General features: G+C 41.6%; 1 protein-coding gene across 1 annotated transcript in view; it reads right to left on the bottom strand.

Annotated features, from left to right (window-relative positions):
* LOC111957953 (rasGAP-activating-like protein 1) overlaps positions 1–26,794 on the bottom strand; it is a 55,463-nt gene that overhangs the window by 23,222 nt on the left and 5,447 nt on the right. The window contains exons 3-8 of the mRNA XM_023979070.2: positions 20,832–20,945; positions 20,041–20,102; positions 13,457–13,586; positions 4,646–4,727; positions 4,342–4,482; positions 4,064–4,155 (exon numbers count right to left, since the gene is read on the bottom strand). Coding sequence (XP_023834838.1) covers positions 4,064–4,155; positions 4,342–4,482; positions 4,646–4,727; positions 13,457–13,586; positions 20,041–20,102; positions 20,832–20,945 — 621 coding nt within the window. The remainder of the gene's footprint in view (positions 1–4,063; positions 4,156–4,341; positions 4,483–4,645; positions 4,728–13,456; positions 13,587–20,040; positions 20,103–20,831; positions 20,946–26,794) is intronic.

Raw genomic sequence — 26,794 nt, 5'->3', positions numbered from 1 at the left:
CTTGATGGAAATTCTGTAGCGTTTTCCTCAAATTTGCTTTGCTAAAATCCCCAGCTACAATGAATGCGGCCTCAGGATATGTGGTTTCCCGTTTGGATAAAGTCCAGTGTAGTTCCTTGAGGGTCGTCGTGATATTGGCTTGAGGGGGAATATACATGGCTGTGACTATAACTGAAGAGAATTCTCTTGGGAGGTAATACGGTCAGCATTTTTAATTTTTTAAATTTTTAATTTCACCTTTATTTAACCAGGTAGGCAAGTTGAGAACAAGTTCTCATTTACAATTGCGACCTGGCCAAGATAAAGCAAAGCAGTTCAACACATACAACAACACAGAGTTACACATGGAGTAAAACAAACATACAGTCAATAATACAGTAGAAAAATAAGTCTATATACAATGTGAGCAAATGAGGTGAGATAAGGGAGGTAAAGGCAAAAAAAGGTGGCGGTGTAAATACAATATAGCAAGTAAAACACTGGAATGGTAGATTTGCAGTGGAAGAATGTGCAAAGTAGAAATATAAATAATGGGGGGCAAAGGCGCAAAATAAATAAATAAATACAGTAGGGGAAGAGGTAGTTGTTTGGGCTAAATTATAGATGGGCTATGTACAGGTGCAGTAATCTGTGAGCTGCTCTGACAGCTGGTGSTTAAAGCRAGTGAGGGAGATAAGTGTTTKCAGTTTCAYAGAWTTTTGTAGTTCYTTCCAGTCATTGGCAGCAGAMAACTGGAAGGAGAGGSYYCCAAAGGAYGAATTGGCTTTGGGGGTGACCAGAGAGATATACKTGRTGGAGCGCGTTCTACAGGTGGGTGCTGCTATGGTGACCAGCGAGCTGAGATAAGGGGGGACTTTACCTAGCAGGGTCTTGTAGATGACCTGGAGCCAGTGGGTTTGGCGARGAGTATGAAGCGAGGGCCAGCCAACGAGAGCGTACAGGTCGCAGTGGTGGGTAGTATATGGGGCTTTGGTGACAAAACGGATGGCATTGTGATAGACTGCATCCAATTTATTGAGTAGGGTATTGGAGGCTATTTTGTAAATGACATCGCCGAAGTCGAGGATCGGTACGATGGTCAGTTTTATACATGTATTTTATATATGTATCAGAAGTATACAGTGTTGTCTGCGTAGAGGTGGATCAGAGACTCACCAGCAGCAAGAGCGACATCATTGATGTATACAGAGAAGAGAGTCGGCCCAAGAATTGAACCCTGTGGCACCCCCATAGAGACTGCCAGAGGCCCGGACAACAGGCCCTCCGATTTGACACACTGAACTCTATCTGAGAAGTAGTTGGTGAACCAGGCGAGGCAATCATTTGAGAAACCAAGGCTATCGAGTCTGCCGATGAGGATGTGGTGATTGACAGAGTCGAAAGCCTTGGCCAGGTCAATGAATACGGCTGCACAGTATTGTTTCTTATCGATGGCGGTTAAGATATCGTTTAGGACCTTGAGCATGGCTGAGGTGCACCCATGACCAGCTCTGAAACCAGATTGCATAGCGGAGAAGGTGCGGTTGGATTCGAAATGGTCGGTAATCTGTTTGTTGACTTGGCTTTCAAAGACCTTAAAAAGGAAGGGTAGGATAGATATAGGTCTGTAGCAGTTTGGGTCAAGAGTGTCACCCCCTTTGAAGAGGGGGATGACCGCAGCTGCTTTCCAATCTTTGGGAATCTCAGACGACACGAAAGAGAGGTTGAACAGGCTAGTAATAGGGGTTGCAACAATTTCGGCAGATAATTTTAGAAAGAAAGGGTCCAGATTGTCTAGCCCGGCTGATTTGTAGGGGTCCAGATTTTGCAGCTCTTTCAGAACATCAGCTGACTGGATTTGGGAGAAGGAGAAATGGGGAAGGCTTGGGCGAGTTGCTGTGGGGGGTGCAGTGTTGTTGACCGGGATAGGGGTAGCCAGGTGGAAAGCATGGCCAGCCGTAGAAAAATGCTTATTGAAATTCTCAATTATAGTGGATATTTCGGGTGGTGACAGAGTTTCCTATCCTCAGTGCAGTGGGCAGCTGGAAGGAGGTGTTCTTATTCTCCATGGACTTTAGTGTCCCAGAACTTTTTTGAGTTTGTGTTGCAGGAAGCAAATTTCTGCTTGAAAAAGCTAGCCTTGGCTTTTCTAACTGCCTGTGTATATTGGTTTCTAACTTCCCTGAAAAGTTGCATATCACAGGGGCTGTTCGATGCTAATGCAGAACGCCATAGGATGTTTTTGTGTTGGTTAAGGGCAGTCAGGTCTGGAGAGAATCAAGAGCTATATCTGTTCCTGGTTGTACATTTCTTGAATGGGGCATGCTTATTTAAGATGGTGAGGAAGGCATTTAAAAAAAATAACCAGGCATCCTATATTTGATTGTGAGGTATTCTAGGTCGGGTGAACAAAAGGACTTGAGTTCCTGTACATTATAACAATCACACAATGAGTGGTTAATCATGAAACATACACCACCACCCTTCTTCTTCCTGGAGAGTTCTTTATTCCTGTCTGCGTGATGTACTGAGAACCCAGCTGGCTGTATGGACGGGGACAGTATATCTGGAGAGAGCCATGATTCTGTGAAACAGAGTATGTTACAGTCCCTGATGTCTCTCTGGAAGGAGAACGTCGTCCTGAGCTCGTATACTGTATTGTCCAGAGACTGAACATTAGCGAGTAATATACTTGGAAGCTATGGATGGTGTGCCCGCCTCCTGAGTGGGACTAGAAGTCCACTCCGAATACTTCTTCTCCGCCGGCCCGGCGGCATCTTGGGCAAGCCTCTGGGATAACTTAAATTGCCCTGAGGGGTGCGAACAAAGGATCCAATTCGGGAAAGTCGTATTCCTGGTAGTAGTGCTGGTGAGTTACCGCCGCTCTAATATCCAAAAGTTATTTCCGGCTGTATGTAATAACACAAAAAAATGTCTGCACTAAGTGTAAGAAATAACACACAAAAAAAAATACTGCAAAGTCGCTTAGGAGCTAGAAGCAGAGCTGCCATGTCTGTCAGAGCCATCTTGCTGTTTTGTCGGATGGCGGCGCCCATATCTGTATCTGTGCAAAACTGCTACAGTAAGTGTATCTTTTTATTAGAAGGATTTTTTCTCGCTGATGAAAGATAAGGGCCATATGTTTCCAAAGCCTTCATTTCTCAGAACAAGAATAGACTGACGAGTTTCAGAAGAAAGTTATTTGTTTCTGGCCATTGAGCCTGTAATCGAACCCACAAATGCTGATGCACCAGATACTCAACTAGTCTAAAGAAGGCCAGTTTTATTGCTTCTTTAATCAGAACAACAGTTTTCAGCTGTGCTAACATAATTGCAAAAGGGTTTTCTAATGATCAATTAGCCTTATAAAATTATAAACTTGGATTAGCTAACACAACGTGCCATTGGAACACAGGAGTGATGGTTGCTGATAATGGGCCTCTGTACGCCTATGTAGATATTCCATTAAAAAATCTGCCGTTTCCAGCTACAATAGTCATTTACAATATTAACAATGTCTACACTGTATTTCTGATCAATTTGATGTTATTTTAATGGACAATATTTTTTGCAAAAACAAGGATGTTTCTAAGTAACCCCAAACTTTTGAACGGTAGTGTATGTGATATTTAATTTATTTTATTACATTTGCAAAAATGTATAAAAACCTATTTTTACTTTGTCATTATAGGGTATTGTGTGTAGATTGATGAGGGGGAAAAAACTATTTAATCAATTTTAGAATAAGGCTGTAACGCAACAAAATGTTGAAAAGTCAAAAGGTCTGAATACTTTCCGAATGCACTGTATATCGGGAATCGCCCATAAGTTTGGAAAAATCCAGATATGATTTTTTAGGCCATATCACCCAGCTCTAAACCTAACCTTAACACCAAACCATAAACTTAATTCCTAACCCCAAATCTAAACTGAACCCTAACCTAACCCCTAAGCCTAAAATAGCCTTTTTCCTTGTGGGGACTGGCGAAATGTCCCCACTTGTCTGAATGTTCCCTGTTTTACTATCCTTGTGAGGATTTCTGGTCCAAAAACAACAACAAAAACATACACACACACCCCTTACCCAGCATCATCCTCATGGTTTCCCAGGGGCAGCAGACGAAACCAACCCTGCAACAGAGGTGTCTTGTGCAGGCAAGCAAAAGGGATTTCCACCTGAACAGGAAAACAAATAACTGAAACATCATACCATACACTTAACTGAAACAGCACTCTAGCACCAACAATACATATTGGCATTTGTAAAAAATATGAATGATTCCGCATAGTAGAAATAAGGATAATGTGTCCTCACAGAATAACATAAGTAACCCATAGGCATTAGGAACATAACCTCTTCACCTTTCCCAGGAAGTCATTCTTGCCCACCATGTCCCAGTCCCAGACTTCCACTGTGACACTCCCTCCCTCAGTCAGCTCCCAGGTCTCCAGCTCCAGCTCCAGGGTCTCACTCCAGTGTGGATAACGAGTCTTCTTAATGATCTAACACACACACACACACACACACACACACACACACACACACACACACACCAGAAAAACCCTTCATTTACTATTTCACATGCTCAAATCAGTCAATTTGTTTCCACTAAAGTTGGTGATAATTCAGACATGTACATTTTATCTGGCTCATCTCCCTCCTCACCGAAGTTTCTGCACTGTGGTTATTGAAGAGGATTCTGGCAAAGGGATCAGAGGTTCCAGAGATGTCTCTTGGCGCCAGGTCTCTAAGAGGTCAACGAACAGAAACACATTAATGTATGAGCAACCCCCCAGCCCCTTTACCTGTCCCTATACATGGTGCTGGAATGATTCAATGAGTGAGATGATATGTGCAGATCATTCCTCTAGATTTGACATTACTCTGCTAAATCTAAAGATGAGAGAACTTTGAGCAGCATAGAAGCCTGTTAGATGGGCCTGTGTTGTGAGATAGTGAGACAGTAACTGTAGTGAGAGTATAACTCAGACTGAACTGCATCCATGAGCAGAAGGCAAGCCGCTGAGCGACAGTGATGAAGCGTGAGCAGCACTGAGACAGTGACTTCACCATAGAGGTCGGCTAGAGACAGACTCTTTCACAGAGAGCCAGTTAGTGACCTGTTTATACACCCAGATTTCATGATCAAACCTGTCTCTCACTGCTCCCAGTGCTAAGACGAGGTGCATTCACACTCAGATAAGTGAGCACAAACCACCATGGTATATCAGTCTCTACAGAGATAAGCACTGTCTGACAAACAGAGACAAAGCTATGCTGGATACATTGTGTTGAATACATTCTGTGTAAGAGATGTGAATGGGCATGTAAGATAGTTAGCTATGTCACCGTCATCATAGCAGCAAAAATACTTGGACCACAACATAAAGCATATTTACCACATTCAGGGGCCAGGGCACATAATCCATTAAAACTATGTTCTCATTGGGAGCCCATTGCTGTCTACAGGACACAAAGGCAAAGGAGCACCAGACTATCTTAACTCTGCTGTTTGATACAATCCCACTGGGCACACCAAGTCATTTCAACGTGGACATTTTGGCAATATTTGGTTGAGACGTCGATCAATGAGGTTTGAACCTTTAATCACCCACTCAAAAAGACAGCCAGAAGTTTGTTGAATTCCCAATGTGTTATCACTATGCTTTCAACCAATATAAAAGCAAAGCCAAAATCCAATGGAAAAATAAGGTCAGATATTTTCTTTAGTTGTCATCTAAATGTGTTATCAATGCGCTTTCAACCATTTAAAACCACAACAAAGTTCAAATAGGAATACAATGTCAGATATTTTATATCTATACAACAACTTAATATGTTATCACTGTGCTTCATCTAATAGCACAACCAAATGACTTGGATTGTAGTTGAGATTACATTAAAAGTACATGGCGCAAGTGATAAATGCTGATTATTACAGCAATTGTGGTCTCCACAGAGACTATCAACATTTAAATGATATCTAATGCATGGATAGTTTCATCTGAGCCACTGGCTTAATGCTATTCTTTTACTTTTGGTTTAGTTGGAGACGTGAATCCAACATTTAATTTGTTAACTTGTCGACAAGTTGATGGGCTATTTATACGATTGCAAACGTGGTACTGAAATGTGTTTGGATGTCAACAAATTCCAGTTTGTCTACAAATTAATAATTTTTATGTTGGATTCACATCTCCATCTCAACCAATAATTAAAATTAAAGAATAGGACATAATCCAATAAAACTTTATTTAAAGTGCATTTTTTTTATTTAACCTTTATTTAACCAGGTAGGCCAGTTGAGAACAAGAGAACAATTTGCCTGTGGAGAGAACAACAATACACTGAGAACATTTGAGAACATTTGCGAGAACATTTGAGAACATTTGCCTGCGGGTAATGGAGACCGGAGGTGGTATGAGCAAAATCATACTTCTTTCTGAACTCCTTGAACTCAGTGTAGACAAACTGAGTAGCGTTGTCGCTAACGAGCTCGGTAGGTATCCCCCATCTTACAAACATACCATTGAGGCGGGTGATGACCTGCTGGCTAGTGGTAGTGGGCAGGTGAGCTATTTCTATGTCCCTAGAATAGTAGTCCACCACTATGAGGTATTTCTTGCCCTATAGCTCACACAGGTTGGCTGCGATCTTCTGCCACGGACCCTTAGGTAAAGGTGTGATGACAAGTGGTTCTCTCTTTTGAGTTGGTTTGTTCTCTGTACAGAACCTGCATGACATTACTTTTCTCGCGATGTGGGCGCTGATGCCCGGCCACCACACCGACATCTTGGCTCTTTCTCTGCACTTTGTCAGCCCCATGTGACCTTTGTGTATCTGTTGTAGAACTTTTTCCCTCTGTGAAGCTGGGATGACAATCCTGTCTTGATATAACAGAAGTCCATCCCGCTCTGATAGATGCGCTCTCGCTGTGCGGTATCCCTGTAGCGAGTAGGGTAACCATTCTCTGAGGCCAGCCTTTTCGGATGTAGCCCATGACCATTTGGAGGTGTGCATCGTTGCGTGTCGCCTCTCTGATGTCATCCGACCTGTGTGCAGACACTGCTCTGTTCTCCCCCACAGCCTCCACATATGCTTTGACTTCTTCTTCTGTGTCTGGCGTGTTTTCTTTCAGTGGGTTTCTTGACAGTGTGTCATCCACCACTAACTGCTTCCCAGGGAACACTGCTTTCCCATTGACACGCATGAGGCGTATGAGCAGTTGCTAACACCTGAGTGGTGCTTTGTCCAGGTCGTACGTGTTGATCAATGGAACGAGTGGCTCATGGTCTGTATGTAAAACAAAGCTGCCCTGCAGGTAGTGGGCAAATTGTTCACATGCACCTTAAGGCACTCTTTTTCAATTTGCGCGTACCTTCTCTCAGTCTCTGTGCGTGAACAAAAAACACATCAGGATGGAGCTCGCCTCCCTCTTGTTCCTATAGGAGTGTAGCTCCGAGGCCATAGCTACTTGCGTCTGCACTGACCACAGTTGGTTGGCCGGCATTGCAGTATGCCAATACCTGCTCCTGTGGGTCTCCCCACATCTCTTTTTTCAATAGCTCAGTGATGGGGTGTAGCACTGATGACAGGCCCGGCTCAATGATGTTTGTTGGACTGGGCATCTCGGAGATGTCTTTCACTTTGCTGTCATCCGGCTTTATCCTATCCGCTCCGGTCACATGACCGAAGTACTGGATCTCCGACTTCCCAAAGTGGCACTTGTTTTTGTTCAGCTTTAGTCCTGACTCTGATAGGTTGCAGCTGGGTTCTGACAAAACGGTATCTGACAAAAACCGCTAGACGCATTGAGTGTGGAGAAGACTCTCGCCCTGGATAGCTTGGGTACTATATCCTCCAAGGTGGAGAAGATGAACCTCTCCCGTTTCACTGCTTCGTTGAGTCGTTTTAAGTCTACGCATTTTCTCACTTTGCCATTTTTCTTCATCACCAGCACCATGGGAACACACCAGTCTGTACTCGGTTACTCCCTCTGATCCCATTTCTTTCCATTCTGTCGAGTTCATCCTCCGCTTTTGGAAGGAGTGGAAACGGAATTCCGTGTGGCGAAGTCAGAGAATAGGGGACTGCATCGGGCCTAAGTTCAATCTTGACCGGTTCACAGTTCAGTAGCCCTCTCTCTCCAAACACATCTGTGCTGATCTCATCTGCTCTGAGGAACAAACTCATCTTGCATGCAACGGTTTTGCTAACTTGGTTATTAGCATATGGTCCTTGAATCACAAAGATCCAGAATTTGTACTTTTCTCCTTTTTGCTAAGAATTTTCCCATACAGTCAATCCTGCCACCTGGGCTGCGAACATCAGTTACAATGTTAACCAGCCGGGGGCGCTGTGCCGTTCTCTGGTAAGTACTCTGAGACATCGCTCTAATATCAGCCCCAGTGTTAATCTTGAACTTTACAGGTGTGCCATTTACTGGGAGCTCAACATGCCACTGATTTTCAGACTACTTAGTAACTGATCCCAAAAATAATGCCCCTTCCATTTCCTCTAAATCCTCAGCTGTAACTTCTTTGACCATTTTTGTAAAATGGCCCAAAATGCCCCATACACTTCCTGCATCTTTCGTTGAGTGCTGGACAATTTTCACTGTAATCATGGTTGTGGTTACAATGTGAGAAATTCCCCTGTTTTGACTGACTGTTTCTTTGCTTAAACTGTTTGTTCTGGCTGCATGCAGTCTGCTTAGAATGTTTGTTGTAATGCTGTGGTTTGCCTCTCACCTCATCAACGTAGTTCTCAGCTTCCGCTCGCATGTCCACGTGCTGCTTCTTTATCTGCTCTGACTGGCGTGTGATTTGTATCGCCTTCTCCAGTGTCAAGTCTGGCTCCAGCTGTAGCTTTTGTGAAAGATCACTGTCCATAATGCCAATCACAATCCTGTCCCTTATTTGGTTGTCCTTTGTAGTTCCAAACTCGCAGTGTTCAGCTAGCTCATACAGATTCCTCACAAAAGATTCCACTGTCTCTCTTCCCTTTTTATTTGAATCCGTTTATGGAAACATGCTCGTTCGTGAATCACGTTGCGCCATGGCACAAAAGGTTCATTCAGTTTTTCGATCACCACATCATTGTTGAACTCATCATTAAAGTAATAAAAGGAGAATGCATTGTAGAAAATCTCTGCATCTTTCCCCATTGCATAAACTAGTGAATTCACCTGCACCACACCGGTCTCCTTATCCAGTTTCGATGCTACTCGAAAACAGGAAAAACGTTGTCTCCAGATCGGCCATGCCGTTGGAGACGGCTGTGAGAAATCGAAAGGCTCTGGTAGGTTGAATTTCAACATTTTCCCACTAATCTTCAGCGTGTGAGTTCTTTAATTCTGACAACATGCCATGATGTAGGCCAGGCTGTGAATTATCCGGTTTAGTTATGTTACAAACTCTTAAATCAGGCAATTAACATGCTAGTCATGCTAGTCCTCACTGCTAGGTTAGTCCTATTAGCGTAGTTTGCTAGGTCAGTCACTAGGTCAGTCAGTCAATCTGGTTATGACGATGACACACATAACCAATCAATTACGGAGATATCTATCAGACATCACTACAGTGTACAAATGTTGTTAGGATTAATTTAGTAGAAAATAACTAAATTGAAACCCCTAATCTCAAACATTAGGCAGTAATGAGAGCTTGCCAGATCTAGTTAGAAGCCCTCCTTCAGGGGGTCTTGAGCACATTGCCACTGATTGCTCAAACCCTGCAGAAACAGCCAAGCTGGACAGATGCCATGCTTACAGTGCTCAGTTCCCATCACGTTATTGAAACCCTCTCAGGGACCTCTCTGCCTCTCATTTCTTAATGGCTTTCTCTGTGGCACATTCCTCTTTCTAAATGAGCATATCCTCCTCAAAATCTGCTTTCTGTAACTCTGTGGCCTTGGTGTCTGCTGGCACTTCAACAGGCGGGTAAACCCAATCTACCTGGGGCTTGTATTTATTTTAAGAATAAAGGCGACGTCAATAACATACAGTGCCTTAAGAAAGTATTCACAAGGCCAATGGTGACTTTAAAACAGTTACACAGTTTACATGGCTGTGATTGGAGAAAATTGAGGATGGATCAACAACATTGTAGTTACTCCACAATACTAACCTAATTGACAGAGTGAAAATAAGGGCGCCTGTACAGAATACGAATATTCCAAAACATGCATCCTGCTTGGAACAAGGCACTAAAGTAATACTACAAAAAATGTGGCAAAGCCATTACATTTTTTTCCTGAATACAAAGTGGGGGGGATTTGGGGAAAATCCAACCACTCTCCATATTTTCAAACATAGTGGTGGCTGCAACATGTTATGGGTATGCTTATAATCGTTAAGTACTTGGGAGTTTTTCAGGACAAAAAATAAATGGAATGGAGCTAAGGAGCTAAGCGCAGGCAAAATCCTAGAGGAATACCTGGTTCAGTCTGCTTTCCATCAGTCACTGGGAGTTTAATTCACCTTTCAGCAAGACAATAACCTAAAACAAGGCCAAATCTACACTGGAGTTGCTTACCAAGAAATCAGTGAATGTTTCTGAGTGGCCGAGTTACAGTTTTGAATTAAATATTCTTAATTCAAAAGGCATTCGCACATCTGAGCTATCTTTTTTGCATGTGCATGGTAACAGTTGAATAAGATGAGAAAAAATAAGAAACCCGCACACTGCTCTTGATAGTATCACTGCTCTTTAATAAACTTTACGTATCGGCCTCAAAGCCTTCCTCAGAGCTTTTGTGAGTTGTTTTAAAATTAGCACCCTTATGTAGACATAGCTCCACCCACATCCGTTCCATGCATCGAATGGGGTTGGAGTCGAGGGAAAATGAGTGTTACCAAATATAACAATGTGCATTTCATAAATATTTAATAAAGTGTGTACATAAAACGTATATTAAACACATCTGTAAAACCACAATGAGGACATCGACCCATCAAGCAAGTTTTCATAAATCATTGGGAATAGCCCAAGAAAAACGTCAGAGAAATTTGAAATGGGGGCATTAATTAATGTTCACATTTACAACATAACATACATAGACATTTCATCATTAAGACCTTTTGGAAATAATGTCTGGAGGGTGAAAATCCCCAAACATTATATTTTGCCCAGAGTATTATCTATATCACCTCCCCTGTCTGATATCTTAACTTTCTCTATGCCACAGAACCTAAAGGTAGAATGTCATGTTTTTGTGCATTAAAATGTACTGCGACTGGATAATCCCTGTTGTTACTCCTGATTTAACTTTTATGTTCACGAATTCTGTTTGAGAGAACAATAGGTTTTACCTACAAAACACAGCCCACGTGGACATTTAATCATGTAGATAACATGGGTGGGGTTGAGCACGTAATAATGTGATTTATTTGGAACCTGTATGTGGGTGGCAGAAATATTCGTCGCTGGCAGTTGGCATGGACCAATTTATCGCGTAGATTTCGACCTCTCTTGTATACAATAAATAGTGGATTCTTAAATTCAGCTGGCAAAGCTGGGTCCGATGATAAAACATGCCAGTGTTTATTGACAGCATCTCCATATTTGGAAGCGCTTCGGTCACCTGACTTTTGGCAGGGATTTGACGACAAGAAAAATACAAAAAGTTCTCACGCATAGAAAGCGATTTGTATATTCAATCAATTTTGAATTCAGGCTGTAACACAACAAAATGTGAAATAAGTCAAGGGGTATGACTACTTTTTCAGGCACTATTGATTGATGAGCATTGCAGATATTATCAATAAAGTTTTTTATGATTTTTTTTTATCGATATGACATTACATAACACTAATAACAATAAAAACATAACACCCAACAAGACAGAAAACAAGACAGCACCTTTCAACCATATATCAGTGGTTGGAATATTAAACAACAAGTAATAATAATAATATAATTTTTTTAAAATAATAATCAAATCAATTATTTGTACTAACTTATACCCTCGCTTCTCACGCGCATGTCCCTTATATAATTTAAAAAGTGATCCCATATCATACTAAATTTCCCTTTCCTCTCCTGTCATTTTGCTATCATTGATTCATGAGATGCAGTCTCCACCATAAATGTGAGCCAATCTGATGATTTCAGGCAATCTGCACTCTTCCAGTTATGAGTCTAGTAAGAAAACCCACTGAGGCAAAACCAAACTTGTCTTTGCTAACATCTGGTGCTAAAATATAGTGGTGCAAAAAGTACTCAATTGTTATACTTGAGTAAAAGTAAAGATACCTAAATAAAAATGAAAGGGAAAGTCACCCAGGAAAATTCTACTTGAGTAAAAGTCCAAAAGTATTTGGTTTTAAATATACTTAAGTATCAAAAGTAAATGTAATTGCTAAAATATACTTAAGTATCAAAAGTAAATGTACAAGTATAAGTAATTAAAAATTCCTTATATTAAGCAAACCAGATATCATCATAGTTTTTTTGTTTACAGATAGCCAGGGGCACACTCCAACACTTAGACAACATTTACAAACAAAGCATTAGTTTAGTGAGTCCGTCAGATCAGAGGCAGCAGGGATGACCACGGATGTTCTCTTGATAAGTGTGGGAATTGGAAAATGTTCCTGTCCTGCTAAGCATTCAAATTGAAAGAAGTACTTTTGGGTGTCAGGGAAAATGTATGGCATAAAAAGTACATTCATTTCTTTAGGAATGTAGTGAAGTAAAAGTAAAAGTAGTAAAAAATATAAATAGTCAAGTAAAGTACAGATACCCCCAAAAACGACTTAAGTAGTCCTTTCAAGTATTTTTACTTAAGTACTTTACACCACTGGTAAAATAGATATATCCCCTAATAAGAACAGCTGTGGGGACTCTGGGATAGGCTGTCACACCCATTCTTCAAGCTTTTGAAGAACCTCCTTCCAGAAAAGGAGCATCATGGGACAATCCCATATAGCATGCAGAAAGGTACGTACTTCACCCTTGCATTTCCAGCATACATTATTTTGCAATAAACCCAATTTATTTAATCTAACTGGGGTCCAATAGTACCTATGAACAACCTTATAATGTGTACATTTCACCCTTGCAACCCTGGTACACTACCCTACATTGGAAACAATATTTTTTCCATACATCCTCCTCAATGCCACAATTAAGATCCCTCTGCCAAATCAACCTTAAAATCTCACAAATTTCCATATTGTGCATTCGAGACTCTTTTATAAAACACTGAAACGGAGTGTGATATTCCTGGTAACATGAAATATTGTCTAACAAGTTTTTATCTCTCTGGAGGTTAATGCTCATAAGGAGAATGACAGATATTGTGAATTCAACCACAAAGCACTGCATGATAATCTGTCATACAGAGGATGAGCATTTTGACAACCTTTTGAGATTGAAGAAGCAGTTATATATTTCAACAAGAAGTTATATATTTCAACAAGAGACCATAACGGCTTACAGTAGCATCAATTAGGCAATAAAGTGGGTGTATTACCTGGCCTCTATGAAATGGCAGCGCAGTCCTATCCTCTTGGCATCTCTAAGAAGCTCCAGACCTAGGTGGATCTCCCCCTGCACCTCCTCATCTGGGTCCACCCGGGTTAGATTCAGCCAGTTATCCAACCCTGGACATAGGGGACATTTTACAACGCATACACAATATATACAAAAGTATGTGGACATCCCTTCAAATGAATGGATTCGGCTATTTCAGCCACACATGTTGCTGACAGGTGTATAAAATCTAGAACACAACCATGCAATCTCCATAGACAAACATTGGCCTTACTGAAGAGCTCAGTGACTTTCAACGTGGCACTGGCATAGGATGCCACCTTTCCAACGAGTCAATTCGTCAAATTTCTGCCCTGCTAGAGCTGCCCCGGTCAACTGTAAGTGCTGTTATTGTGAAGTGGAAACGTCTAGAGGCAACAACGGCTCAGCCACGAAGTGGTAGGCCACACAAACTCAAAGAACGGGACCTCTGAGTGGTGAAGTGCATAGCGCGTAAAAATTGCCTGTCCTCATTTGCAACACTCACTACAGAGTTCCAAACTGCCCCAGGAAGCAACGTCAGCACAATAACTGTTCGTCGGGTGCTTCATGGGTTTCCATGGCCGAGCAGCTGCACACAAGCCTAAGATCAGAATGCGCAATGCCAAGCATCGCCTGGAGGGATGTAAAGCTCATCGCCATTGGACTCTGGAGCAGTGGACACACGTTCTCTGGAGTGATGAATCACGCTTCACCATCTGTCAGTCTGACGGATTAATCTGGGTTTGGCGGATGCCAGGAGAACAATAACTGCCCCAATGCATAATGCCAACTGTAAAGTTTGGTGGAGGAGGAATAATGGTCAGGGGTTGTTTTCATATTTCGGGCTAGGCCCCTTAGTTCCAGTGAAGGGAAGTTTTAACGCTACAGCATACAATGACATTCTAGATGATTCTGTGCTTCCAACTTTGTGGCAACAGTTTGGGGAAGAACTTTTCCTGTGTCAGCATGACAATGCCTCCATGCACAAAGCAAACAACTTGACTGTCCTGCACAGAGCCCTGACCAGAACCCCATCGAACACCTTTGGGATGAATTGGAACGCCAACTGCGAGCCAGGACTAATCGCCCAACATCAGTCCCCAACCTCAATACCTTGTCACGCTCATCAGAATTTCCGTGATTTGCTGGTAGGGAAGAATGAGGGAAATTGTTTGAAAGTTGCATGCCCACTATTATTAGGGGACACCGAGGGAAGTTATAACATAGTATTTTTATCTATTATAGACCTGTTTTGGTTAGTGATCATTTGTAAAGTGGCTCTCTATTTGTCCTTGGCATGTATTTTTTCACCATTCTGAATGTCTAAAGAATCCAGATGTTCTGAAATATTAACACACAAATACTGGACATTTTGAACTCTTATTATGGTGGTGATTTGACATTGGATTCGCATTTTTCTGGTCTCGGTCTTGACTTGGTCTCAGACGACTCACCCCCTCCCAGTCTTGGTCTCAGACCACTCACCCCCTCCCAGTCTCGGTCTTGACTTGGTCTCAGACCACTCACCCCCTCCCAGTCTCGGTCTTGACTCGGATTCGATTTGCTTCAGTCTTGGTGTTGAATCGTTTCGCTTTAGGTGGTCTCGAACACAACACTGCCCATCAGTGAAATGTAGTACAGCCAGCCCAGTCCTACATCAATAATGCCTAGTGTCTCTAATGGGTAGTGCCCTGCATGGTTCTGTTATTGTGAACAATTTGTAAATCCTTGAACACATCCTCATAAGTCAGACCCTGGATAAATGTCTGCTATCAGTGGAGGCTCCTCAAAGGAGGTAGGGGCGGACCATCTTCCTCAGTGAATTTCATAAAAATAAAAATAGTGAAACATTAAAAAAGTTATCCTTTTTAGATAAAACTATACTAAATATATTCACATCACCAAATCATTTATTAAAACATACAGTTTTTCAATGAAGGTGTACAGTAGGACAGGATAGATGCGAGAAGGAATTATACAATGAGCAAAGTGATCATGCTGTTTGTATGTGTCTGCTATCAAAGTGAACTGTGTTGGCGGGTGGTTCGGTGTGTATCATTCCGCCGATTCTGTTGAAAAAAAATCGTAAACGGAGGGCAAACGGAACGAAACAGGGATAAACATACCTGAATTTCTCCAATAGAAGCTCTCGTTTACAACTGTTGCGACTAATGATTACACCCTAGATCAGCTAGATGCAGGCAAGAGTGTGCAAGGTGATTTAGAATGTGTCACTGTCTGTCACCTTGATTACAAAAAAAAGATTCTCCAGACCTGTGCACCTGTTGTAAACTTTCATTAGTAGGCTAGGTTGTAGCAACCTCATGATGGGTATAGGGAAGATTTGAGTATAATGTAGCAGCCTAAACGTATTGATATTACATTGAACTGGGTGAACAGAATATGAATGAGAGTCATCCAATATGCTGTAATAGAAATAAGGCCACGCTCATAAAAATAATTATCATCCTCCCTCATCTTAAACGGCATCGACCGCTACATACAGTGCCTTCAGAAAGTATTCATACCCCTTTTGTTGTGTTACAGCCTGAATTCAAAATGGATTGATTAGATTTGTTTTCTCACCCATCTAAACACAATACTCAATAATGACAAAGTGAAAACATGTTAAAAATGTTTGCAAATGTATTGAAAATTAAATACAGATATCTCATTTACATAAGGATTAAAATCAAATGTAATGTGTCACCTGCTTCATAAACAACAGGTGTAGACCAACAGTGAAATGCTTACTTACTGGCCCTAGTAAAGAACAAGAAGGACCGCACATGGTTAAAGCTCCCAATTCACCGCTTTATTGACAACGTTTCAATCCGAAACGGATCTTCGTCAGGTCAAACCAACAAAGTTTCACCTCACATGACCATTTCACCTCACATGACCATTACGCACATGATGCATGGTTTGTGCAAAAACTATTTGTGTATCTCTAATCATTTGATATCAATGAGATGGGCACATGCAGTAGTTACAGAAAATAATATATATTTACAAAATGACCAAGTAGGAGACCTGGAAGGCAAGACAAATCAGAATGGCATACTGTATTCATGTAAGAAATGGTCTGATATGAAACTCTTGGTTCAGACTTACTGGCCCTTCCCAACAAGAGAGGAAAAAACAGAAATAGTAGAAAAAATAGAAACGAGGAATGAGTAACGATGACAATGAGTAACGATAACTTGGCTATATACACATGGTACCAGTACTGAGTCAATGTGCAGGGGTACGTGATAATTGAGGTAGATAATGTACATATAGGTAGGGATAAAGTGACAAGGCAAAGGGATAGATAATAAACAGTAACAGCAGCGTACGTGATGAGTCAAAAGAGATGAGTGCAAAAATGGTCAATGCAGATATTCTGGGTAGCTATTGGTTAACTATTTAACTAACTTTTTAGCAGTCGTATAGCTTGGGGATATAACCTGTTCAGGGTCCTGATAGTTCCAGACTTGGTGAGTCGATGCTGCTTGCCGTGCGGTAGCAGAGAGAACAGTCTATGACTTGGGTGGCTGGAGTCTTTGACAATTTTTAGGGCATTCCTCTGACACCGCCTGGTATAGAGGTCCTGGATGTCAGGGAGCTCGGCCCCACTGATGTACTACCCTCTGTAGCACCTTGCGGTCGGATGCCAAATAGTTGCCATACCAAGCAGTGATGCAGCCAGTCAAGATGCTCTCAATGGTGCAGCTGTTGAACTTTTTTCACACCCCTGAGTCAATACTTTGAGGAAGCACCTTTGGCAGCGATACAGCTGCAAGTTTTTCTGGGTAAGTCTCTAAGACAGGGCCAATTCTTTTCTTGAGCAAATGGTCAGGTGGCCAGAACAGAATTACAAATAATTTGTAGACTGCAAATTGACCGCAAGAAGCCAAAAACAAATAAAATATTTGACTGAAACATAATAATTTCAAATCTTGCTTAAATCTGTATATGATAACGTCTCTCTATTATGCGTGGAAATATTTGGGAACTAATTTACCAAATTAAAATCACTTGGAGCTGATTTCCTGGTGTTTGTACCGTTTTTTTATGTCCAACAATGAAAATTCAACAATAACGGGTCAAATTCGGCCCACGGGCCACCAGTTGGGGAACCCTTCTCTAAAAAGCTTTCCACACCTGGATTGTGCAACATTTGCCCATTATTATTTTCCAAATTCTTCAAGCTCTGTCAAATTGGTTGTTGATCATTGCTAGACAACCATTTTCAGGTCTTGCCATATATTTTCAAGTAGATTTAAAATTGTAACTCGGCCACTCAGGACCATTCCCTGTCTTCTTGGTTAGCAACTCCAGTGTAGATTTGGCCTTGTGTTTTAGGTTACTGTCCTGTTGAAAGGTGAATTTGTCTCCCAGTGTCTGGTGGAAAGCAGACTGAACCAGTTTTTTTTTGCCTGTACTTTTGCCTGTACTTATCTCCATTCTGTTTCGTTTTTATCCTGAAAAACTCCCCAGTCCTTAACGATTACAAGCATACCCCATAACATGATGTAGCCACCACTATGCTTGAAAATATGGAGAGTAGTACTCAGTAATGTGTTGTATTTGCCCCAAACATAACACTTTGTCAAATTTTTTGCAATATTACTTTCGTGCCTTGTTGCAAACAGGATCAAATCAAATGTATTTGTCACATACACATGGTTAGCAGATGTTAATGCAAGTGTAGCGAAATGCTTGTAAATGATTGCATGTTTTGAAACATTTTATTCCGTACAGGCTTCCTTCTTTTCACTCTGTCAATTAGGTTAGTGTTGTGGAGTAACTATAATGTTGTTGATCCATTCCCATCACAGCCATTAAACTCTGCAACTGTTTTAAAAAGTCACCATTGGCCTCATGGTGAAATCCCTAAGAGGTTTCCTTCCTCTCCGGCAACTCAGTTAGGAAGGATGCCTGTGTCTTTGTAGTGACTGGGTGTATTGATATACCATCCAAAGTGTAATTAATAACTTCATAATGCTCAAAGGGATATTCAATGTCTGCTTTTTTATTTTTTATCCATCTACCAATAGGTGCCCTTCTTCGGTGAGGCATTGGAAAACTTCCCTGGTCTTTGTGGTTGAATCTGTGTTTGAAATTCACTGCTCGACTGAGGGACCTTACAGATAAATGTATGTGTGGGGTACAGAGATGAGGTAGTCATTCAAAGATCATAAACCCTATTATTGCACAGTGTCCATGCAACTTATTGACTTGTTAAGCACATTTTTTGTGCTGAACTTATTTAGGCTTACCATAAAAAAGGGGTTGAATACAAGACATTTCAGCTTTTCATTTTAATTAATTTGTAAGAATTAATAAAACATGATTCCACTTTGACATTATAGGGTATTGTGTGTAGGCCAGTGACAAAAAAAACTATATTTAATCAATTTTAAATTCAGGCTGTAACGCAACAAAATGTTTAAAAAGTCAACGGGTGTGAATACTTTCTGAAGGTACAGTATATGAAAAGACAAGAGGATCCTTTTGTGTGTAATAATATGGGCACTGCTGCTGACATTTCTGGTTGAGATACAAGGTGGCGAGGGCAGTAACTTCAGTTTCACAGCCAAAAGAGGAGAGAATTCCTAAGATCCTGTGAAGGAGTTGTTGACTCAGTGGCAACATGTTGCAGTGAATCACAGGACTGAATGCAGAATGTTCCCAGGAGAGGACTGGTATCAGACACTAACTAACAGAAAAGGTTTCACATTTAGTTTTATGTAGCGATAAAACACATTCAAAGTAACAATATATTTCTAACAAACACACTTGCGTGTTTTTATTTCTTCTTCAGGGTTTTATACCTAGTTGCCATGGATAAGAAAAAGCAGTGCAAGGATATTCAGTATTGCTAGAAATTCTAACTAATTCACACGTTAAAAGCCACTTCTAGGAGAGCCAGGTGTACTGTGGTGAAGAAAGCCGCAGACTGACAGTTTGAAAAGCTTTGGCTGATTCTCACAGACTACAGTGGCATTTCAGACATAAAGGACAGCTGCACTGTACAATGAATGATCCTGGAGTTGATGTAAACCCTGATTCAAAGAGCAATCCTGCAAAAATGTAACCATGTACAGGTCATTCCCTCTGCCTGTAGCCTGTCCAATGAAATGAGAGTATGTTGCTCAGAGACAAGTCAGAAAAAAAAGAGGTGGACAGTATGTGAGCAAATAAACAAGCATAAGTCAGAAAATACATCTCTAAATTAACCCATGGATGAGTGAGAATACACTGGCAATATTTCCCAGCAAGAGGACCTAAAAAAGGCCCAGCTCCTCAATTACAGTGACCTACATGGCAGAGCCTTACTCAGAGTCGTGGGAATAACCCCTCTCTGTTGACCCTCTTTTGGCTTGCCCTCTTTAGCATGGCATAGGCAGAGAAGAAGACCCACAGATATCAACCGCAGCACTGAAAAGCATTAAGCATTTAGAATTGTTTCTGTGCTGGTAGTTTTTCTCCATCGTGATGGTGCCACCCTTTAATTAAAAGACACCAACAGTATTGTGGCATAGTGATCAGGTATACCTTTAGCCTGGGACCCGATGGCGTCTTTGCTCAGCAATATCTTTCCAATGACGTCATCATGGCTAGGGCAAAAAATAGAGCATTTTAAAACCACAATACCATATTCATAAAAACGTATTATAGAAAATACAGATACACTGTCTAAAATTGACCCTGCTTCTCACAGCAGGAAAATAATCCAGCAACACGAGGAAATGTGAATTATTTTGTGGACTAGGGGCTGGTACATTTTTCAGTGTGGCAAATCAAGTCTGAAATTTTAAAGTGGAAATTACAAACTTTAGAAGCCTCTTTAAACCTTGAATACACCACAATTTGCATTTCCTGCTACATGGGGAAATTATCTGCGACAACAGTGACCAAATTAAGATAGCCGATCTGAAGAGAAAAATAACTTAATATCCTATAGAGTTCCCTGATATAACAGCTAAAATATATTAATAAACTGACGAGACCATTGATCAGGACAGGAAGGAAAATACTGAGGTTGTCTTTCATTTTTCAATCTGTGGTATCATCTGCGTGTTGGTGTTTGTTTATTCAAAGCATGCAGGTTTTTCCAAAACACACATCCATGGCTCCTAACCCAGTCCATCTAGGTAACAAAACTCTCAATCACAGCCTCTGCTAAACAAGCAAACACAATCATGAACATCTCTTACATTACAAAACTATGATACCTTTCCAGGTTATATAGATATAACTTGTTTATACACCATTATCAGCTAGTTTGTTGACACACTATAACAATTCTCTGAATTATCTTTGACAGCTGTTGAAGACCATCTTACCCAATGGTGTCCTCATCCATGACATAGAAGGAGAGAGAGTGGAACCCCATTGGGAGGTGCAGCGTGTATTCTTCTCCCCAGAAAGGGTTAAGATTCTTCCACACTGTGGCTGTCCTGCAAGGAAAGGTTGCAAATAATTGTGACAGTAACCTCAGAAAGTACTGTATGGCCCTTATTTCTTATTTATAACAATATACCCTGTCATCATGAATGTCAGTAACAATGAAAGATGACAATTTAGAATGAGGGTTGTGTGGGGAATGTTGTGATGTGTTGAAAGTAATGAAACACAGTGACAGAATGATGATGCAATAACTTCAAAAGGTGGTGTGTATAGCGTAACAAAATACAAGTCTACATGCAATCATTCTTAATCAACCTTTTCATTATGAAACATTAACTACTGCAGATGCTCTAACCATAAACTGGAGATTGCAAACCTGCTGTCTAGACATGATATTGAGGAATGACATCTGCATCATGTTCTCTATGCCAATGGGTAGCTGGAAGGTCTATTTTCATCAGTAATGTGCATCCCTTTATTATAACGACACTCTGCTTTTCCAGACACCATTAGCCCACAGCAGGGTCAAAGCCCCATGATGCTGACAACGAGCCAGCCAGAGACTGATGCAGATCTCTGCAGTCAGTCAACACTCCAACTCATCTCATTATGGGAGAGCAAACAAAATTAAAAGACAAAACAAACACATCTTATCAACCTGAAACACTTCAGTTTGTCAGGAAGGAGAAACAGTGCGTTGGGATCTGGTCTGCATTCATTTTACAAAGAGGTGTCAGGAGTCTTGATTAGCCAACTCGTTAGTGGTTCCACATAAGAACAAATCGACCCAACAGTTCTATTCCATAGTTTTGATGTCTTCACTATTATTCTACAATGTCGAGAATTGTAAAAAAGAAAGAAAGAAAGAAAAAGCCTTGAATGAGTAGGTGTGTCCAAACTTTCGACCGGTACTGTATACGGGTAACTGCCAAATTTAAGTAAACACCAACATAAAGTGTCTTAATAGGGCGTTGAGTCACCACAATCCACCAGAACAGCTTCAAATGGGCCTTGGCATAGATTCTACAAGTGTCTGGAGCTCTATTGGAGGGATCCAACACCATTCTTCAACGAGAAATTCCATAATTTGGTGTTTCGTTGATAATGGTGGAAAATGCTGTCTCAGGCGCCGCTCTAGAATCTCCCATAAGTGTTCGATTGGGTTGAGATCTGGTGACTGAGATACACTGCCTTTAAACCCACTATGCTCCTTTGAGACCCCTCTTTCAAAGTCGATGAGATCCTTGCAACATGTGGCCATTATCAGGCTGAAACATGAGGTAACAGTGGCAGATGAATGGCACGACAATGGGCCTCTGGATTTCGTCATGGTATCTCTGTGCATTCAAATTGCCATTGATAAAATGCAATTGTGTTTGTTGTCTGTAGCTTATGCCTGCCCATACCATAACCCCACCACCACGGGGCACTATGTTCACAACATTGACATCAGCAAACCGCTCGCCCTCAGAACTCCATACACGCTGTCTGCCATCTGCCCGGTACAGTTGAAATCAGGATTCATCTGTGAAGGGCAAACTTCTCCAGCGTGCCAGTGGCCATCGAAGGTAAGCATTTGCCCACTGAAGTCGGTTATGACGCCGAACTGCAGTCAGGTCAAGACCCTGGTGAGGACGACGAGCACGCAGATGAGCATTCCTGAGACTGTTTCTGACTGAAAATGATTTGGTTGTGGAAACCCACAGTTTCATCAGCTGTCTAGGTGGCTGGTTTCAGACGATCTCGCAGGTGAAGAAGACTGATGTGGAGGGGCTGGTGTGGTTTGGAGGCTGGTTGGACGTACTGCCAAATTTTCTAAAACGACGTTGGAGGTGGCTTAAGGTAGAGAAAATAAATTCTCTGGCAACAGCTCTGGTGGACATTCCTGCAGTCAGCATGCCAATTGCACGCTCCCTCATAACTTGAGACATCTGTGGCATTGTGTTGTGACAAAGCTGCACATTTTAGAGTGTTCTTTTATTATCCAAAGCACAAGATGCACCTGTGTAATAATTATGCTGTTTAATCAGCTTCTGATATGCCCCACCTGTCAGGTGGATGGATTATCATGGCTTTTTGTGCATATGTAACATTTCTGGTATATTTTATTTCAGCTCATGAAACATTGGACCAACACTTTACATGTTGCGTTTATATTTTTGTTCAGTGTATATTAGTAGTAGTCTTATTAGTCTTTCAAATCACTCTGAATGACTTAGGTCCTACAGTAAACAATTTGGAATATCAAAACATAAAAATAAACATTTTCATATCTTCTTCAGTTTTGGACAGTTGAAATTGCACAATGGGCTGATTCTGGGACGGTAATGAAAAAAGTTAGTCTCGAGCCCTGGGTAGCTACACTACATGACCAAAAGTATGCTCATCGAACATCTCATTCCAAAATCATGGGCATTAATATGGAGTTGGTCCCCCCTTTGCTGATACAATAGCCTCCACTCTTCTGGGAAGGCATTCCACTAGATGTTGGAACTTTGCTGCGGGGACATGGTTCCATTCAGCCACAACAGCATTAGTGATGTCGAGCACGGATGTTGGGCGATTAGGCCTGGCTCGCAGTCAGCGTTACAATTCATCACAAAGGTGTTCGATGGGGTTGAGGTCAGGGCTCTGTGCAGACCAGTCAAGTTCTTCCACACCGATCTCGACAAACCATTTCTGTATGGACCTCGCTTTGTGCACGGGGCATTGTCATGCTAAAACAGGAAAGGGCCTTCACCAAATTGTTGCCACAAAGCTGGAAGCACAGAATCGTCCAGAATATAATTGTATGCTGTAGCGTTAAGATTTCCATTCACTGAAACTAAAGGGCCTAGTCAGAACCATGAAAAACAGCCCCAGACCATTATTCCTCCTCCACCAAACTTTACAGTTGGCACTATGCATTGGAGCTGGTAGTGTTCTCCTGGCATCCTCCAAACCCAGATTTGTCTGTTGGGCTGCCAGATGGTGAAGCGTGATTCATCACTCCAGAGAACGCGTTTCCACTGCTCCAGAGTCCAATGGCGGCGAGCTTTAAATCACTTCAGCCGACGCTTGGCAATGCGCATGGTGATTTCAGGCTTGTGCTCTTCAGCACTCGGCTGTCCCATTCTGTGAGCTTGTGTGGCCTACCACCTCGCGGCTGAGCCGTTGTTACTCCTTGACGTTTCCACTTCACAATAACAGCATGTACAGTTGACCAGGGGCAGCTCTAGCAGGGCAGAAATTTGATTAACTGACTTGATGGAAAGGTGGCATCATATGACGGTGCCACGTTGAAAGTCACAGATCTTCACTAAGGCCATTCTACTGCCAATGTTGGTCTATGGAGATTGCATAGCTGTGTGCTCAATTTTATACACCTGTCAGCAACGGGTGTGGCTGAAATAGCCGAATCCACTAATTTGAAGGGGTGTCCACATACTTTTGTATGTACAGTGCATTCGGAAAGTATTCAGACCTTCACTTTTTCCACATTTTGTTACGTTACAGCCTTATTCTAAAATTGATTAAATTATTCATTTTTCCTCATCAATCTACACATAATACTCCACAATGACAAAGTGAAAACAGGTTTTTAGAATTTTAGCAAATAGTCAAAAACAGAAATACCTTATTTACATAAGTACTCAGACCCTTTGCTATGAGACTTGAAATTGAGCTCAGGTGCATCCTTTTTCCATTAATAGGGATAGGCGTCCCGCAACTTCAGATGAAACTGGAGGGCGCGCAATTCAAATAAATAATCATAAAAATTATGGATATTAAACATTTAGGTACATATAAGTGTCTTATATCGGCTGAAAGCGTAATTCTTGTTAATCTAACTGCACTGTCCGATTTACAGTAGCTATTACAGCAAAAACATGCCATGTGATTGTTTGAGGACGGCGCCCCACATCAAAATATTTTTCCACCGGCACAGATTTCATACATTCAAAAATAACGATTGAATATTGACTTACTTTTTAAATTTCTTCCTCTGATTTGTCATCCAAATGGTCCCAGCTATAACATGTAGTGTCGTTTTGTTAGATAAAATCCTTCTTTATATCCCAAAAAGTCTGTTTAGTTGGCGCCATCGTTTTGAGTAATCCACTCGTTCAACATGCAGAGAAAGGAATCCAAAAATCTACCCCTAAACTTTGTTTCAACAAGTCAAAATACGTTTCTATTTACTCCTCAGATACCCTAAAATGTAATCAAACTATAACATTTCTTACGGAAAGAAGTATGTTCAATAGGAAACCTGTACTAACACTGATATTTCTTATTCGTTTTTGAAGTTATAAGCCTGAAACCTTGAACATAGACTGCTGACACCCTGTCGAAGCCATAGGAATTGCATCCAGGGAGATCATTTTCAATATGACCTTTTACTTGCCTTTCTAAGAGGATGGTCTCTCTCAAAAATCCTGTTGGTTTTTCTTTGGATTTTCTCCTACCATATCTATTGTGTTATATTCTCCTACATTATTTTAACATTTCTACAAACTTCAAAGGTGTTTTCTTTCCAATGGTACCAATTATATGCATATCCTGGCTTCAGGGCCTGAGCAACAGGCAGTTTACTTTGGGCACGTCATTCAGGCGGAAATTGAGAAAAAAGGGGCCTATTAATCATCCTTGTAACGTAGGGAGTCAGAAAGCAGGTGCAGTTTGTGAGTTTAATGAAAACGAGCATGGAACGATACAAAACAAGAGAAGCGTCTGACATGGAAACACAAACAGTACGACCTGATGACTGATAACAAAAGAGTGCTATATAAAGGGTAAGTAATGAAGGGAGTAATGAAGTCCAAGTGTGACTGATGATGAGACGAAGGTGGGCGTAAATATGGGTTGCCAGGATCGGTGGTTAGTAGACTGGTGACATCGAGCGCCGGAGCAAGGGAGGACATGACAATCCTTGAGATGTTTCTACACCTTGATAATAGTCCACCTGTGGTAAATTAAATTGATTGAACATGATTTGGAAAGGCACACACCTTTCTATATAAGGTCCCACAGTTGACAGTGCATATCAGAGCACAAACCAAGCCATGAGGTTGAAGGAAATGTCCGTAGAGCTCCAAGACAGGATTGTGTCAAGGCAAAGATCTAGGGAAGGGTACCAAAAAATTCGGCAGCATTGAAGGTCTCCAAGAATACAGAGGCCTCCATCATTCTTAAATGGAAGAAGTTTGGAACCACCAAGACTCTTCCTAGAGCTGGCCTCCTGGCCAAACTGAGCAATCGAGGGAGAATGGCCTTGATCAGGCAGGTGACCAAAAACCCGATTGTCACTCTAAAAGATCTCCAAAGTTCCTCTGTGGAGATGGGAGAACCTACCAGAAGAACAACCATTTCTGCAGCACCCCACCTATTTGGCCTTTATGGTAGAGTGGCCAGACGGAAGCCACTCCTCAGTAAAAGGCACATGACAGCCCACTTGGAGTTAGCCAAAAGGCACCTAAAGACTCTCAGACAAATGAGAAACAAGATACTCTGGTCTGATGAAAGCAAGATTGAACTCTTTGGCCTGAATGCCAAGTGTCACGTCTGGAGGAAACCTGGCACCATCCCTACGGTGAAGCGTGGTGGCAGCATCATGCTGTGGGGATGTTTTTCAGCGGCAGAAAGTGAGATACTAGTCAGGAGAGGGAAAGATGAACGGAGCAAAGTACAAAGATCCTTGATGACAACCTGCTCCAGAGCACGCAGGATCACATACTGAGGCGAAGGTTCACCTTCTAACAGGACACCGACCCTAAGCACACAGCTAAGACAACGCAGGAGTGGCTTCGGGACAAGTCTCTGAATGTCCTTTAGTGGTCCATCCAGAGCTTGGAAATGAACCCAATTGAACATCTCTGGAGAGACCTGAAAATAGCTGTGCAGCGATGCTCCCTATCCA

The sequence above is a fragment of the Salvelinus sp. IW2-2015 genome, linkage group LG33, assembly GCF_002910315.2.
Source record: "Salvelinus sp. IW2-2015 linkage group LG33, ASM291031v2, whole genome shotgun sequence".
Lineage (NCBI taxonomy): Eukaryota > Metazoa > Chordata > Actinopteri > Salmoniformes > Salmonidae > Salvelinus > Salvelinus sp. IW2-2015.
The sequence above is the reverse complement of the archived record's forward strand: the minus strand, read 5'-3'. Positions and strand labels throughout refer to the sequence as shown.